Source organism: Mus caroli, unplaced genomic scaffold, assembly GCF_978045245.1.
Source record: "Mus caroli unplaced genomic scaffold, Mus_caroli_1 scaffold_1, whole genome shotgun sequence".
In the NCBI taxonomy this organism is placed as follows: domain Eukaryota; kingdom Metazoa; phylum Chordata; class Mammalia; order Rodentia; family Muridae; genus Mus; species Mus caroli.
The window spans coordinates 116,839,557-116,855,179 of record NW_028227256.1 but is presented as its reverse complement, the minus strand read 5'-3'; the positions used below and the strand labels follow the sequence as shown (position 1 = coordinate 116,855,179).

Here is a 15,623-nt window from a genome sequence, read left to right as displayed (position 1 = left end):
GCTAGGTCATCAGCTTTGCCAAATAATAAGGTCTGAAGCTGAGCCTTTGGATCTGGAGGTCCCTGGAGGAGGAGGCCTAGGTTTAAGAAGGCACACAAGGGACTTCTCGTCTGACACGTCCTACATTAGAGGCCTAAGGAACGAGAGGTAGACATTCCCCCTCTGTATACACTGGACAGGAGCCTGGAGGTCTAAGTTCAAATCTCAACTACACTTCTTTGTGGGTGCATGTATGTGTGCACATACACTCTCATGCTTGGCTTTGTGGGTTCATGGGTGCATATGCACATTGTACATGTGTGTGTAGAGGTCACAGATGAGCCTTAGATGCCGTTTCTCAGGGGTTTTATTAGATAACATCTCTCACTGACCATTGCATCCCAGGAATCGTCCTGTTTTCCTCTCCCCAGCACAGGAATTATTGTCGCGATCCACCATGCCTGGATTTATTTTACACAAGTTCTGGGAACTCAGATTCTCTCACTTGTAGAGTAAGCAGTTTACCAAGTGAGCTCTTCTGTCAGTTCCCAGACTCAACTCTAAAAGTTTGGGGACTTGGGACAGGTCATGAATTTCTCTAAGCCTGGTTTTCCAGCTTCTAAGCAGAGAAAATAGCCCCCTTGAGTATTTACTGGCTATGACTTTATGACCAGGAATACAACTAGGAAAGAAGCTAGGGCAATACTTAATAGATTGGGGTGAAGGTCTTCTTGCATCCCATAAGCACTCCAAATCTAATGGCTTCATAAAAGTAGCTATAGTGGAGACCTGGCCTCCCATCCAGACCTATTGTCTTCTCAGAGAGTTCCCACAAATATGGCCCTTAGCTGGCCAGGAGAAGCCAGTCTGGGATCTGGGAGTGGCAGACACAGAGACTTCGGACCAGCTTCTGCTGGGTGAACCTCTCAAAGCTCCCTCATCAATCCAGCATCCTCTTAGCAGCTGACACCTCTGGCAGAGCCTCTCAGCAGCCCCAGGATTAGAATTACAAGAAGCCCAGTTACGAGGGGGAATACAGATGGACGAATCTCAGCTTCAAATTTGTCTAAGTCCTGTGAACAGCTAGGCCTGAGCAAGGCAGCTCTTCTCCTGCTCTTCTGACAAAGGGGAAGGGGCGGGAGTTTTGTTAGAAGTACAAATTGCTTCTTAATGCAGAGACTAAAGCTGGGTTGTGGCACCTCCTTAGCAATTCCTGCCGGCTCTCAGGAAGGCCACTGCTGCATGTCAATTTTAATTTTTGAAATTTAAACCGAGGGCTTTGTGTCTAAGCTCCATCTCATCAGAGGAAGGGGAGGAATAAGTCAAAAAGGATTAGGGGCCCGATGGGGATTGCAGATCCATAGCAATTAGACTTCATTTGGGTTGCAGGCATCGGGTTTTAATCTCATTTCAGGATGATACAATCAACAAGGCATCCAAAAGTTATCCCCGTCTTGTAATCATAGACTGTTCCTGGGTGCAGGAGGGCTCAGCCAGGTTTGGGATGCACTGTAAGAGGGGGTAGCTTGGGGTAGGAAATTAGGGTTTTGTTTGTGTATGTAACTGGGAAATGATAGTTTATAGTATTTCTTTTTCTCCAGCTCTCTTTGTGCACTTTATTCTTGGACTCAATGCAGGTATAATCATTGCTTATATTCAAACGAACGACTAGAAAACATTATTCAAATAAAATGAGAGCACAGAGGGATGGTGGCATATAAGACTCAAGGGGAGGGGCATAATTGTCTCCTAAAAGTGAAGAGCAGCTTTCAGCAACCTCTCAAACAATGCCATTTGAGGGTAGAGGGCAGCCAAGAACGTTTCACACACTACATTGGCATAAATGCATGCATGTGTGCAACGTCAATTGAGTGAGAATGGTTATATCCACACTAGCGATTTTTAAGTGTATGGTTTTACCTAGCTACACACACCAGGGTTACCTCTGTGTACACACACACACACACACACACACACTAAATCAACAAATGTTTAAAACAAATTGTGTGTGTGTGTGTGTGTCTGTGTGTCTGTGTGTCTGTGTGTGTGTGTGCTCACGCACACGCGCATCCCACAGTTAAGATATGGAGGTCAGAGGTGTGAGACTTGGTTCTCTCCTTCCACCTTGTGGGCTCCGGTTATTAAACTTGGGTCCTTAGGCTTGGTGGCAAATGCCTTAACCTGATGAGCCATCTCATAGTCTCACAAACACATTTCCTTTCAAAACAATCAAAATGGGCTCAGTACATACAGCCAGGTAATGTAATGACATGTACCTATCCCAGTACTCAGCAAGCTGAGACAGGAGAATGGCCAATTCTAGACCAGCCTGGGCTACCCAGGGAGAATCTGTCTCAAAAATTTTTTTCTCACTTAATTTAAAGCTGAAAAATTAAAGATCTCAGGTCACTGCTGGCTGTTTCATAGATAACTTACTATGTTGGAAAGCTGGAGGTCCTTAAAAATAAAACAAGCAGAAAGGTAAGAGGAAAAACAGCTGCCAAAGCCTTAAGGATCGGATTGGGTTTCCTGACTTAGGCACACAGAACACTGAAGGCAAGAGAGAAGAGGCAAACAGCTTCTCCACAGCTCACTCTGTGGCTTCTCTCAAGGAAGGACGGACTGCCCCTCCCCACCTCTCTCCTGCCAAAGGTGACAGCATCTTCCTTTCCATACTGTCCAGCTGGACTAGGAGAGGTGGGAAGATGCACAGAACCTCGGCTTACCAAGACCTAGCTGGGTTGCCCTGAGGATGCTGTTGACCTTTTGGGGAATGGAAAGTTTCTGCCCAGGATGGGACTTCTTTCTGCCCTTCTCTTTTAAAGCCCCCAAACTCACAGGGTCCCCACTGGCAAGTATTTCATAATTGTCTTCCGCTTCTCAGACTTTGCCTTCTGACCTCCTCTTCCAGGTCTAGTGGGACCAAGCTGCCCAGGCTGTGTACCTCTCTTCTCTTACCTTCCTCTAACCCAGTCTCTTCCCTCCCACCCCCTTGCCACGGTACAAAGGAGGATGCTGGTCTGACACACACACCCCTCCGCCCCCAAACACTTTTCAGCCAATCCCAGGTGACTGGGGTCATGCACTGGCTGGAGAAAGGGCATTGGCTGGGTTGAATGAATCCAGGGAGGAATGTCTGAAGTCCAGGTAAAAGGGCTCTATTAACAAAAAAAAAAAAAAAAAAAAGCAGGAGCCGGTGGTCTAAAAACATAATTTAATGCATGGCAGAGGAGAATATGGAGACTGTGCGTGACAAGGTGAACTTTCTGTTGGAATTCTGCTAGGGGTGGATTTTTGGCTGATGGATAGGAAAAACTGCACAGGCATTTCGGGTCACAAAAAGGGAGGTCCCAGAGAGTAGCGGTCACCAGGGTCTTTCTTCCTTGTGAGTCTTGAAGCCCTTCACCGGGGGACACTGGAAGGAAGAGGCAAGCTGGGAGACCTCAGACTCCCTAGGGCCGCCTGTCTAGTCCAATCAGCTTTCTCAAGTCTGGACTGCCCCACAACTAACCCCGCCAGAGCTGGGATTCTCGCCCAGCTCCCCACTTGAGTGTTCCCTCTCCCTCCCTAGGATGGGCACTGGGACCGGGGACACAGCCTCCCCGCAGCATAGTGAATCCTAGACACACTGAGGCCTGAGGCAGGACAAGTAGGAGAGCAGGGATGTGTCTTTTCCAACGGAGATGTCAGGAAGTGTCATGAAGCCGCAGAGTGACATTCACCAAAGAGCCCGCGCGCGCCCGATGGGGATGGGGTGGCCTGAAGACACCCGGCCTCGCGCGCGCCCTCTAGGCCCCTAATCCGGGTACAGGAGGAAGCCCGAGAACGTGCTGTACTTGTTATTGTTGCCGCCGTGAGCCTTCCCGCCGTCCAGCTTCACGTAGACTTCATCGCCTGAATCCAGGTGCAGTACCACGCTGTTGCTGGCGTAGTCGTAATTCTGGTCCGCGTCCTGGGCTATGGCGCTGGCTCGCACCTGCGGGGCGAACCAGAAGAGCGAGAGGGTGGGACCCTGCACCTCTTCCTGAGTCCAAGCCTGGCCTCCCTCGCCCATCCCTTGGCAGGCTCCCTGCCTGCTACTTCAGTGTAAACACTCCCTCCTAGGCTCCAAGTTCTCTTGGTAGCAGAGTCAAGGAAAGGGGGTTGGTTTGCTTGCCCAGTATGTAAAGGTCCTAGGGGATCAAGGCCAAGATGAATAAACTGGAGGGAAAGGGATGACCCACGTGCAATCACAGTGATAAAGAAAACTGGGTTTTTCTAGGAACCCAGCCACTTCAGGCCATGACTCAATCGATTGGGAACTGGAGACCTATTTAGGTGCCAGGGTCACCGTGCACCCGGGTCCAGTCTCAAACGCCCAGTACATTTATGCAAAGGAGCATAGTACGCAGGGAAGCGGGGCGATGCATGTGGTCCAGCGCCCACCCGGCCCCAGAGTTTGCTGGGGCGCTGGAGAGTGGCAGGAAACAGTATATAGTTCCCTGAGATCCCGGGCGCCTGTAGACTCTGTTGGGCCGGGAAAGGTAGGAGGGGTGTGTGGGAGAAAGTCACTGACCTGCCCGTTCTTGCAGAGATCCGCCCACATGCTGGTTCCGTCGCCGCCACGCATGAGGATGTGGTATGTGAAGAAGTAGATGCCCCGCACCTGGCAGCTGAACTTGCCTGTAGTGGGGTCGTAGTGATTGCCAAGATTGGTGACCACGTCGTCGAACTTGAGCACCTCGTAGCCTTCGTGGGGGCTCTTGAGTCCCACGTAGAAGGCGATCTTGGGACCGCTGAAGGCGGCGCTCAGTGCACTGGTCACTTCTCCCTCCGTGTCGCCACCGCCCCCGGTTCCGCCACCCACCACTCCAACGCCACCGGCCGCGCTGGTTGTCAACTGCAGTCCGGGTAGCCCTGGCCTCCCCGAGTCTCCCTTCTCTCCCGGGGGACCCCTGGGCCCAGGAGGCCCTGGCTCTCCAGGAGGACCCCGAGGCCCCGGCTTGCCTGGTCGCCCCGGATCACCCTTTGGTCCCTGGATAAACGGAGGCGGGGGGTTGGCGCTGAGGTCCTGCATAACTTCCAGGGCAGCGGTACTGGGTCCGGGCGGTGGAGCCTTGGCGCCCGCGGGTCCCCCTGCGGGAGCGACGCTGTATGGGTCACAGATCATGCGGCAGGTGCCCAGCATCTCGTAGTGAGCCGCTCCGGGGGGCGCCGCCTGCAGCAGCAGAGGCACCGCGATCAGCAGCCCCAGTGCCATGGCCAAGAGCACGCCGACGGCCGCCAAGCAGGCGCGCCGCCGCCGCTGCCACAGCCGGGAGGCGACCGCCACCAGCTCCTCCTTGCCGCCTGGGGAGGTAATGGTGGAGCGGCGCGGGTGGCCCCGCTCTATGCGTTCGGACGCCAACTCCGCAGGTCCCCTCCGCGTCCCCGACGTGGAGACCCCTGCCTTAGCCACCCAACTATTTCAACGAGAGGTATCCGGACCTGGGCTCCCGAAGCCACCGCTCTGGAACTGATCTGGAGAGTCGAAGAGCCCGACACGCATGACGAGGGGCTCACAGGACGAGCCCGGCACCCCGGCGGGGACCGGGTAGTGGCGGCTGGGGAATGCTGGGTCTCAGTGCGGCGTCCGGTGTTGGCTCAGCGGCGCTGGTTCCTGCTCTGCTGGGATTGGCGGGGCTTGGCAGCGTTCGGCGGGACACGGGATCAGCTCTGCCGGCACGCTCTGCTCTGTTCTCCCTCTACTAGCTGGTTCCCGGGCGGAGGGGGTACCCAGCTACCCTGACGTAAGATCAGGACTGAGCGGCGGAGGCGGCGAGGCAGCAGCGTGCGCTGCCATCACTCGGGAGACGGCGCTCTCCTGTCATCAGCTCCCATCCCGCGGCGTCCTCCGGAGATGTGCCTGCTGGCGGCGCCCAGGAGCCACAAGTGGGAGCAGCGGGCAGCAGCCCCCAGCTGGGGCTCCACAGACACACCCACCCTTGCCCACTCTCCTCTCGCAGACCACCAAGCTCTGGAACCCACACACAACCACGATGTGGTGCCTGCGAAGACCTGGCGGGGTCACCAAATCCATTTCCTATCTAGATGAGCCCAGGTCTGAACCCAAGTCTAGGACAGCCTAAGCTTCCAGTTCTGAGGGAAGGAAGGACCTTCTAGAAGCCTCGGGAGTGACCAGAATTAAATCAGTCTTGCTCCTGGTGATACTTAACAAATTTAGGACTCCAAATTGTGAAATAGGCGACTCCAGCTAGCCTCTATCAACTTTTGGAAGGACTCTCTAAAAATACATTACATTTATATATTTATTGTGTGGAGGTCAGAGGATTAGGTTATCTCTGTCCACTATGTGGGTTGGTCCAGGTATCAAACTCTGGTTGTCAGGTTTGGCAACAAGTGCCTTTACCTGCTGAGCCGTCTGGCCTATAAAAAAAAACGTTTTACCCATCCACCCCCGGTGCAGAATCTATTAGCTGCAGACATTTCCCTACGGACCGTTGGCTACTCTTTGTCTCCCATATAAAACTCATTCAAGAACAGAAGCACACACACCTGTATGTTGCAGCCTTTTCTGTTTTAAAACAGAAAGCGGGGCGGCAGAGGGGGATTGGCATACTACGTACAGAAAGTAACCAACTTCCAAATAGAGGAGTAAGAGGAGGGACACACCTACATCTTATTCAGAAGGCTGAATGGTCTTATATGTCTAGTCAGCTCTTGAAATTCGAACACGTTGTAGTAACTGTTGATGAACAATTTTCAAAATAAAAAGAGGAATGCAGGGCAGTGATGGCACATGTCTTTAATCCCAGCACTGGGGAGGCAGAGGCAGACAGATCTTTGAGTACAAGGCCAGCCTGGTCTACAGAGTGAGTTCCAGGATAGCCTGAGCTACACGGAGAAACCCTGTCTTAAGAAAAAAAAAGAGAGAGAAAGAAAATAAAAGAAAAAGAAAGGAAGAAAAAACAAAACCTCTAAATTAATTAATTGAGAAACTATGTGGAAACAATAAATAATTAAAGTAAGGCCTCTGGGGAAACAAGATGTCAGTAGTGGTACTGAAGCCTTGTTTCTTTTAAAGGTTGTTTTAAAAAAAAAATCCTTCATGTTCATTGGTATTTTGCCTGCATGTGTGATAGTGTCAGATTCCCAAGAATTGGAGTTTCAGACAGTTGTGAGCTGCTATGTGGGTGCTGAGAATTGCACCTAGGTCCTCTAGGAAGAGCAGCCAGTACTCTTAACCCAAGCCCTCTCTCCCCTGCCTCAACTCTAATTTCTTAAAGGCAGACTCCTTCTCCTCCTCCTCCTCCTCCTCCTCCTCCTCCTCCTTCTCAGTGTCTCAATCTCTTCCCCCTTCCTGTTGTTACTTACTTTCTTCTTTAAATTTAGTTTCTTTTGTAAAAATCATACAAAATATTAGATGTCATTATAGCATTTTAAAACAACGTGTTTTAGTGAATTCTCCTCCCTTACCTTCACCATTCACACTGAAGGCACAGGGAGCCCTGCTCCAGGCTGGTGAGTGAGTTGGTCTCCTGGGACACCCCATCTCCCTCTCCCTGCATCCAAATGCATTCGCACCCCTCCTCCAGCTGGGGCACAATTAAAGGAGAATCATCTATGTCCCTCTACTGCTACAAAAGAGGAAACAGAGCCACACACACCTGGCCCCTGCTCTCCCCGGGGAGCTGGGAAGACACCTACCTCAGAGGGGAAGAGCCCCTGGTCTGGGTAGGCTGGATGTCTTGGTGCTGTCCATCACTTACACAAGTGAGTGACTCCACACCTCTGGTTTCTGGGCCACCTTCAGGGGCTTGTGCTCTAAAGAGAGTGGTTGTTTATCAGATGTCATGCTCAGTGGAGTCTCACTTTGTCACTGTGGTTGCTTCTGCTCCCACCGCTGGCCACTTGCTGCTGGTCCCACCACAGCACAGGTATTCCTGCTAAGAACGGCTGTGTGGTTGCTTTGTGAGGTCTCTTCCCTTCCTTTGCAGATACAGTCCTGTGCATTCATGCTTTTTCTCCTCTAATATAGATGGGAAAACAAAGGCTTTGACGGTAAGAGGAACTTGCCCAGGGTCTACCCTGGCTTTCTGGGTTTTCAGATCTCCCCAGTCTGCCCAGAGCAGCCCTAGAATGTGTAATTGTAGGAGGCCCAGTGTCAGGTTCCAGTTACTGTTCCTGCAACCCATGTGACCTTGAGCAGAGTGTTGCACGTCTCTGAGCTGTCTCAGAGCCACAGAGTAGGATGGGACAAGAACTTGCCTCAGCGCTCCAGGGAGCATAAATGAGTGCATTCACGGAAAGGCTAGTGGAAGCTCAGCTAATATCATCACCTACAGACAGATGCTCTCTGCTCTGCTGTTGTGGGTGTGGCAACTGGGGTGATATTTGTGGGCAACAAGCAGGGTGGTGTAGATGGGTTTATGGTTAATGAAAAAGATTCAAACATCATAATCACACTGTTACCTCTTCCAAAACAGAAAATGTAGGCTCTGCTGCCCTGCCACCCCACCCCACCCCCCACCGCCATAGAACACACACAAAGTAGCCTTTTCAAGGTTCTGCTCTGCTAGGGAACCCCTTTGGTTTGGAGGGGGTGCATGCTTCCTTCAGCCGAGAGTCCACTAGGTGGCGAGAAGAGCAGCAGCAAAGCTAGCGGGGCAATGAAAGGGACCTGCCATCCTCCACCTTCCCTCTCATTGCAGGGCCTGGCAGTGTGGTACAGTAGTTAGTGTCTGGCCAGCTTCTCCTCACCAGTGACTCTGTGTCCTCTAAGGGGTCTGGGTCATGCTCAGCAACTGTCTTCTCATGAATATTAATTATAAGCCTCATTAAAATATTTAGCCACAATTTTAAATTGCAAGGCCTAGTTTGGACTCAGCTATAGAGTCTGGGATTGTAACTCAGTTAATGGGGTCAAGGAGGAAAAGAAAGCCCTCGGTCTCACCCTCAGAATCACACCAACCCAGTATGTAATTCCAGAAGTCAAATTGGAGGCAGAGGATGAGGCAGATTAAAGGAGAATTGTCTATTTCCCTATCTACTGCAGCAAGACGGATAAAAGAAAAAGGGAGCCCCTCCTCCCCCATGTGCTGGAAATGCCTCTGTATGGGAGGGGAAGAGTCCCGGGTCCAGGAGTGCTGGAAGCAGCCAGCCATCCCCAGCACAGGAGAATGAGCCCACACCTCTGAGATACTCATAGAAGTGTCTCAGGGATATAGATACAGATGGTGTTGTAGGGAAGGAAGGAAGGAAGGAAGGAAGGAAGGAAGGAAGGAAGGAAGGAAGGAAGGAAGAAATTGAGGGAGGGAGAGAGGCAAGGGAAGGAAGGAGGGAAGGGAGGAAGGAAGGAAGGAAGGAAGGAAGGAAAGAAGGAAGGAAGGAAGGAAGGAAGGAAGGGAGGGAGGGAGGGAGGGAGGGGGGAGGGAGGGAGGGAGGGAGGGGGGGAGGGAAGGAGGGAGAAGAAGGAAAGAAGAAAAGGAGGGAGAGAAGAAAGAAAAGGGGGGCTGGAAGAAGCTGAGAAAAAGGGAGAACCCATAAGAAGACCAGCAGTCTCAACTAGCCTGGACCCCTGAGATCTCTCAGACACTGAGCCACCAACCAGGCAGCATGCACCAGCTGGCAGGAGGCCCAAGACAGCAGAGGAGTGCCAGGTCTGGATTCATTCAGAGAAGATGCACCTAACCCTCAAGAGACTTGAGGCTCCAGGGAGTGGGGAGGTCTGGCGGGGTAGGGTTGAGGAGGGTAGGGACATCCTCTTAGAGAGGGGGAGGAGGTATGGGATGGGGAGCAGTAGGGAGGTGGACTGGGAGGGGGATAGCAGCTGGATTGTAAAGGGAGATTAAATAATAATTAGTAATAATAATAATTAACAGGAAAAAAGAAAGAAAAAAGGAAGGAGACTGGTGGGGGTGGAGGGAGGGGAGAAGGAGGGAGAGATGGAAAAACAGTGCCAGCATTTGGGACTATTGAGGGAAATGGAAACTTTGGAAGTTGGTGGAAGTGAATTTAGGTCACTAGGAATGTGCCCTTGAAGGGAACTGGGAAGCCTGAGGCCATCTCTCTCTCCTTTGAACTCAGCTGTGAGGGGGTTGCTATTACTCCAGCCTGCCTGGTGAGGTCCAGCCATTGAGAGAGTCTGTCTCATAAAACAAGGTAATAGTTCCTGAGGAATGTTACCAGAGGATGATAGCTCTTGGTTTACACACACACACACACACACACACACACACACTCACACACACTCACAACACGGGGTGGAAAGCACTAGTTTTATACTGAGTGTAGCAAGGGGCAACCTGCAGTCCTCGAGCCACCTCAAGGAGTGGTGGATGAATAGTGGAAAGAATAAAAAGCAAAGAGACTACCTGATAACCTGGTAAGAGGCACCGGGACGGGCTCAGCGTGCAACTGCAGAGCAGAGGTAGATGTTCAGGTGTATCTGAACACAGAGGGCTGGGCCTCGATGACAGAATCTAAACAGAAGTCAAAGAAGGTGGAAGAGCTGAGTCCAGGTTGACTCCGACCTTGTCACATGAGTGCCTGGCTAAACAAACACAAGAAAGGACTCATCTAGAGAAGAATCAGCTTCAAGAGCCACAGCACGGCCCAGGTTAACCGTGGGATATCGAACCTCTGGAGGGAGACCTCACACCAGCAGTGGACAGAAATCGGGGTTCAGAAGTGATACAGAAATGCAGATAGACAGCAGTGTCTTCAGGATGCAGGGGATGTTTAGCCTTGGGAGTGGAGAGTAGAGGGAGAGGAACAGGAAAGAAGAAGGGGAAAAAGAAAGACAAGAGGGAGCCTTGCTTTGAGATGAACAGCTGGTTACCCCCAGCCAACCAGAAGACAGGCAGGGGAGGGGAGAGAACTTCTGCAATGGAACCTAAAGTGCAGTTGGGGAGGAGCAACAAAGGGGAGGGGAGGAAAGGGAAGAATTGTTGGGAGGGAGAAAGAAGAGAGAGGAAAGGGGAAGAAGGGAATGAAGGAGAGAGGGCAGAAGGAAGGAAAGGAGTAAAGAAGGGAGGGAAGGAGAAAGGGAGGAAAGGGAGAGGGAGGGAAGGAGGGAGGGAGGGAGGGAAATGGGAAGAAGGAAAGAGGAGAGAGGGAGGACATGAAGGAAAGAAGAAAAGGAGTAAGGACAGAGGAAAAAGAAGACAGAAAAAAGAAGGCAAGGGAAGAAAGAAAGAAAGAAAGAAAGAAAGAAAGAAAGAAAGAAAGAAAGAAAGAAAGAAAGAAAGAAAGGAAGGAAGGAAGGAAGGAAGGAAGGAAGGAAGGAAGGAAGGAAGGAAGGAAGGAAAGAAAGAAAGAAAGAAAGAAAGAAAGAAAGAAAGAAAGAAAGAAAGAAAGAAAGAAAGAAAGAAAGAAAGAAAGAAAGAAAGAGGGAATGAGAAAGAGGGAATACAGGAGGGAGAGGCAGGGGTGGGTAATGAAAGCCCAGACTGGCCATAAAATGTTCACAGAGTCAGGGCAAGAGAACAATGAAGAACCTCTGCTGAGTGTGGGAGACAGCATGCCTTGGTTTTTAAGGTTTTAAGGTTTTGTTTTGTGTTTTGTCCTCTCTGTCTGCCTTTCTCTCTCTCTCTCTCTCTCTCTCTCTCTCTCTCTCTCTCTCTCTCTCTCTCTCTCTCTCTGTGTGTGTGTGTGTGTCTGTGTCTGTGTCTGTGTCTGTGTCTCTCTGTATGTCTCTATGTATGAGCATGTGTGTGCATGTGTGTGTGTGTGTGTGTGATGCATGTATGCACATTTGTATGGGCTAGGGAAATGGTTCAGTCATTAAGGCACTTGCTATAGGCAATGATTACCTGACTTCAACCCCCAAGAGTTATGCAAACATGCTCAGTGTGGCGGATTGTGCTGACAATCCTAGTTCTAAGGAAATTGGGATGGCAGGATTCCTCGGGGTTCACTGGCAGCCAGCCTAGCTCCAAGCCAGTGAGAGACCCTGTCTCAAAGAAAGTTAGTGGTATTCCTGAAGGTGACACCTGAGGTTGTCCTTTTGCATATACATCCACACACCTACACACATATATGCATGTGCCCTCACACATGCATACATGTACCTGCACACATCTGCTGCTCTTGCTAAATAGCTTCTACTCTCTTTGGAGAAGCAGGCCTGGTACAGAGCACCTGGACAGGCCTGTTACACAGATATAAATGGTGCATACAGAAAGAGGCTGCCCAAGGAGTTAAAGAGACAAAGTTTGGAGCTGAGACAAAAGGATGGACCATCTAGAGACTGCCATACACAGGGGTCCATCCCATAATCAGCCTCCAAACGATGACACCATTGCATTCACTATCAAGAGTTTGCTGAAAGGACCCTGATATAGCTGTCTCTTGTGAGACTAGGCCGGGGTCTAGCAAACACATAAGTGGATGCTCACAGTCAGCTATTGGATGGATCACAGGGCCCCCAATGGAGGAGCTATAGAAAGTATACAAGGAGCTAAAGGGATCTGCAACCCTATGGGTGGAACAACAATATGAACTAACCAGTACCCCGGAGCTCTTGACTCTAGCTGCATATGTATCAAAAGATGGCCTAATCAGCCATCACTGGAAAGAGAGGCCCATTGGACATGCAAACTTTATATGCCCCAGTACAGGGGAATGCCAGGGCCAAAAAGTGGGAGTGGGTGGGTAGGGGAGTGGGGGAGACGGTATGGGGGACTTTTAGGATAGCATTGGAAATGTAATTGAGGAAAATACCTAATAAAAATATTTGAAAAAAAAAAAAGAAAGAAAGAAAGAGGCTGCCCACAACTGTGTCCACAGCACTTGAAGAAGCTTGTCCCAGGATACACAGAGAGAGTAAAGCTAGGAGAGGTTGGCTTTAAAGATGGGAAAGGTCTGACTGATCAAGTGGTATGTGGGGCCCAGGAAAGAAGAGGTCTACGCAGAACAGAAGGTATGTGTATGCAGGACTGGTGTGATGTCACACGGTGTGTTCCTGGTCTACCTGCTCCTGCGTGTGTGTGTGTGTGTGTGTGTGTGTGTGTGTGTGTGTGTGTGTGTGTGTTGTGCATATATGCATGGTGTTCATATGTATGTTCAAATGTATTTGAACATACTTAGGGTGCAGTAGTACATGTGCATGTACATGCATGTAGAGGTCCAGGAGTTGATGCTCAATGTCTTTCTTCAGTCATTCTCCATTCTATTTATGCCAGCAGGCTCTCTCACTGGACCTGGAGTTTGCCAGTTCAGTCAGCCTAGCCAGTCAGCTTGCCTCCAAATCCCATGTCTCTGTCTCCCAAACCGAACGCCAGGGGCCTGAACACTGGTTCCCACACTTGAGGGCAAGCACTTTATCCACTGAACCACTGCCCCAGCAGCTCTCCCAGATTCTTCTTGCTCTCCAGCTGCTGCTCATCACTACTTCTCACCTTGGGACCATGTGACAGCACCACAGAGGCCAGCCTCATGCCCACCTGTGCTAGACAGAAGGCCAGGCAAGCAACTCAGCTCGCTGCCTGATGGAGCTTTGCATAGTCTTCTCCCACAAGGGATCATGCCTTCTGCTCCCTCAGGCTTTCCAGCCCCTTCCCTCCCTGGTACCACAGGGCATATTGAGGAAGGTGATAGCATCATCTTCTGGGTGGGGGCACTTGTCTAGGATGCAGGGGGTCTGGGAATCACAGCCTGTTCAGTTTTGCTCAGGAAGGAGCTTGTGTTCCGCAGTGGATGGCCAGGGATAGCATCCATTTTCCAGTCCTAGCTCCAGAAACCAAACTGAGGGAGGACTGCAGTGCCACAGTCTCCAACCTCATCCCTTGAAGATGGTCACAGCCTTACACCGATCCCAGTGAGGAGATGCCCGCCAGGCCTATTAGCCAGATCACACTAACACATTTGAGTCAAGAGGGTCGGCCAGCCCCAGAAAGCCCTCACCTGGCCTCTCAGAGGCAGTGACAACAGCCCTAATTATCTCTCCTGCTGGGGATTCACAGAGCAGAGGATCTGCTTTTGTCCCTGGATCTGTTTCCTCTTGGGGCAAAGTGCCCCGTAATCCTCTCACCAGCAAACCAGCTCTTGGAAGTGAAGATGATTTACGCAGGCACTCTGCACTGGGCCAGCCCCACGCCTATCTGTGCTGCATAGAGAACCAGTCAGGATTCTCAGCTCACTGCCTGCTGGAGCTTTGCATTGCATGCATCTTCTCTCTCACAAGGGACACTGCCTCATCACTTGCCCCAGCATGAAGTGACTGTTCTGTGCCCACCATTTACGAGACAGAAAGGACTCCATTCAGAAATGACTGTCCCTCCCCAGAGGAGCCTATGAGCTGGTGACCTGCCCACCTCCTTTCCTGCCTTCCTGGTACTGTCTCTTCATGCATACCTTGCCTCTGCCAAGCCACCTATGTCCGAGGGCTATGTGACACATGCGACCAGTGGCAGTCTTCAAGTGACATTTGCATCATCCTGTCTCCTGTGAGGAAATCCTTCCTCTATGATGAGGTATTCGTTAGGGAGAAAGCCTGTCTTTGAGCATCTTGGTTCCCCCAGTTGAGCTGGATTTGGGGACCCAGAGATGGAAGAGTTGGGGGTGTTTTCCCCTGAGCATCACAGTAAGCTCCTCATAGCCCCAGAGGCCACCAAAAGGTCTGGCTGTTTGTTCTTGGCAGCCTCACTAAAAGCTTTTGTGTTCTCACCAAACATCCATGGATTGCTGGGGAGGCAGACTTTGATCAAAACCAATAGAAACCACGTGGGCTTCCCTTAGAGGAAGTCTTAGCCCTGTGCTAATGCAGACACAGAACTTGGCAATAGATCCAGGCTCATTCCTTATATTAGATACTTTTCCCATTGATAAATCAAAATACCTGGCAAAAGCAACCAAGGGAAGGATGAGAAAACAGACTGAGATGGAGGCTGGAGCTCAGCTTCCTTTCTTTTATACGCATGGACCGCAGTCCATGCAATGGAGCTGCGCTCATCTAGAGTGGTCTTCCCTCTTCAGTTAACCTAATCTAGAAAGTCTCTCACAGACACAGTCAGAGGCTTATCTCCCAGGTGAATCAAATAACCCAGAGCATTTACTGAAAAGCAGACCCTGGAGACACACTGTGGGCAGGGCAAGGAGTTCAAGCAATATGATGCTACTATGTTAACGACCCTCACGCATGGCTGTATCCTCCTGGAGGGCACAGATATAAACCCATCCTCGTCTTGCTTCTACCCACAGGGACCACAGGTGAGTGGCAGTGAGTCCAGGCAGGCATCTCCACACCACACTATACACAAGATGCCCTCTGATTCATCTCTTCTGGCAGCCACCTAAGCACAGGCGCTTCTTACCCCAAGGTGCACCCGCTGTCCTGCCGCTGTCCGTGGTGCTAAAGCTGTGGGTTGCCGCCTTCCTTCTGCAGGTCAGAATCCAGTTTCTCAGATCCAAGAATTATTTCATGTTGTCCGATTTGGAGGTGAGTCCAGAGATTTGTGAAAATGACAAACATTCCAGGCCTTCTGCCACAGACCAAGCTGACCCCAGGGTGGTACTCCCTAGGTGGACAGCTCTGAATTAAGATCAGAAGGGCATCAGCAAACCCAACTGAAGTAGTCCTTTCTCAATTTACAAAGTATTTGCAAGGACTAAGGATCTTGGCAGGCCCGTTGAGGAAGAAGGGCTTGTAGTTCCATGAGATGGTC

At 50.8% G+C, this 15,623-nt stretch overlaps 1 protein-coding gene across 1 annotated transcript; it reads right to left on the bottom strand.

Moving 5' to 3' along the window:
* Window positions 1-3,208: 3,208 nt before the first annotated feature.
* On the bottom strand, window positions 3,209-5,694 carry C1ql2 (complement C1q like 2). Its single transcript, XM_021173386.3, has 2 exons — window positions 4,535-5,694; window positions 3,209-3,955 (listed from the first exon to the last, which is right to left on the bottom strand). Exons 1-2 carry the CDS (start codon window positions 5,216-5,218, stop codon window positions 3,776-3,778), a joined length of 864 nt encoding a protein of 287 aa, XP_021029045.1. The 5' UTR covers window positions 5,219-5,694; the 3' UTR covers window positions 3,209-3,775.
* Between the last annotated feature and the right edge of the window lie 9,929 nt (window positions 5,695-15,623).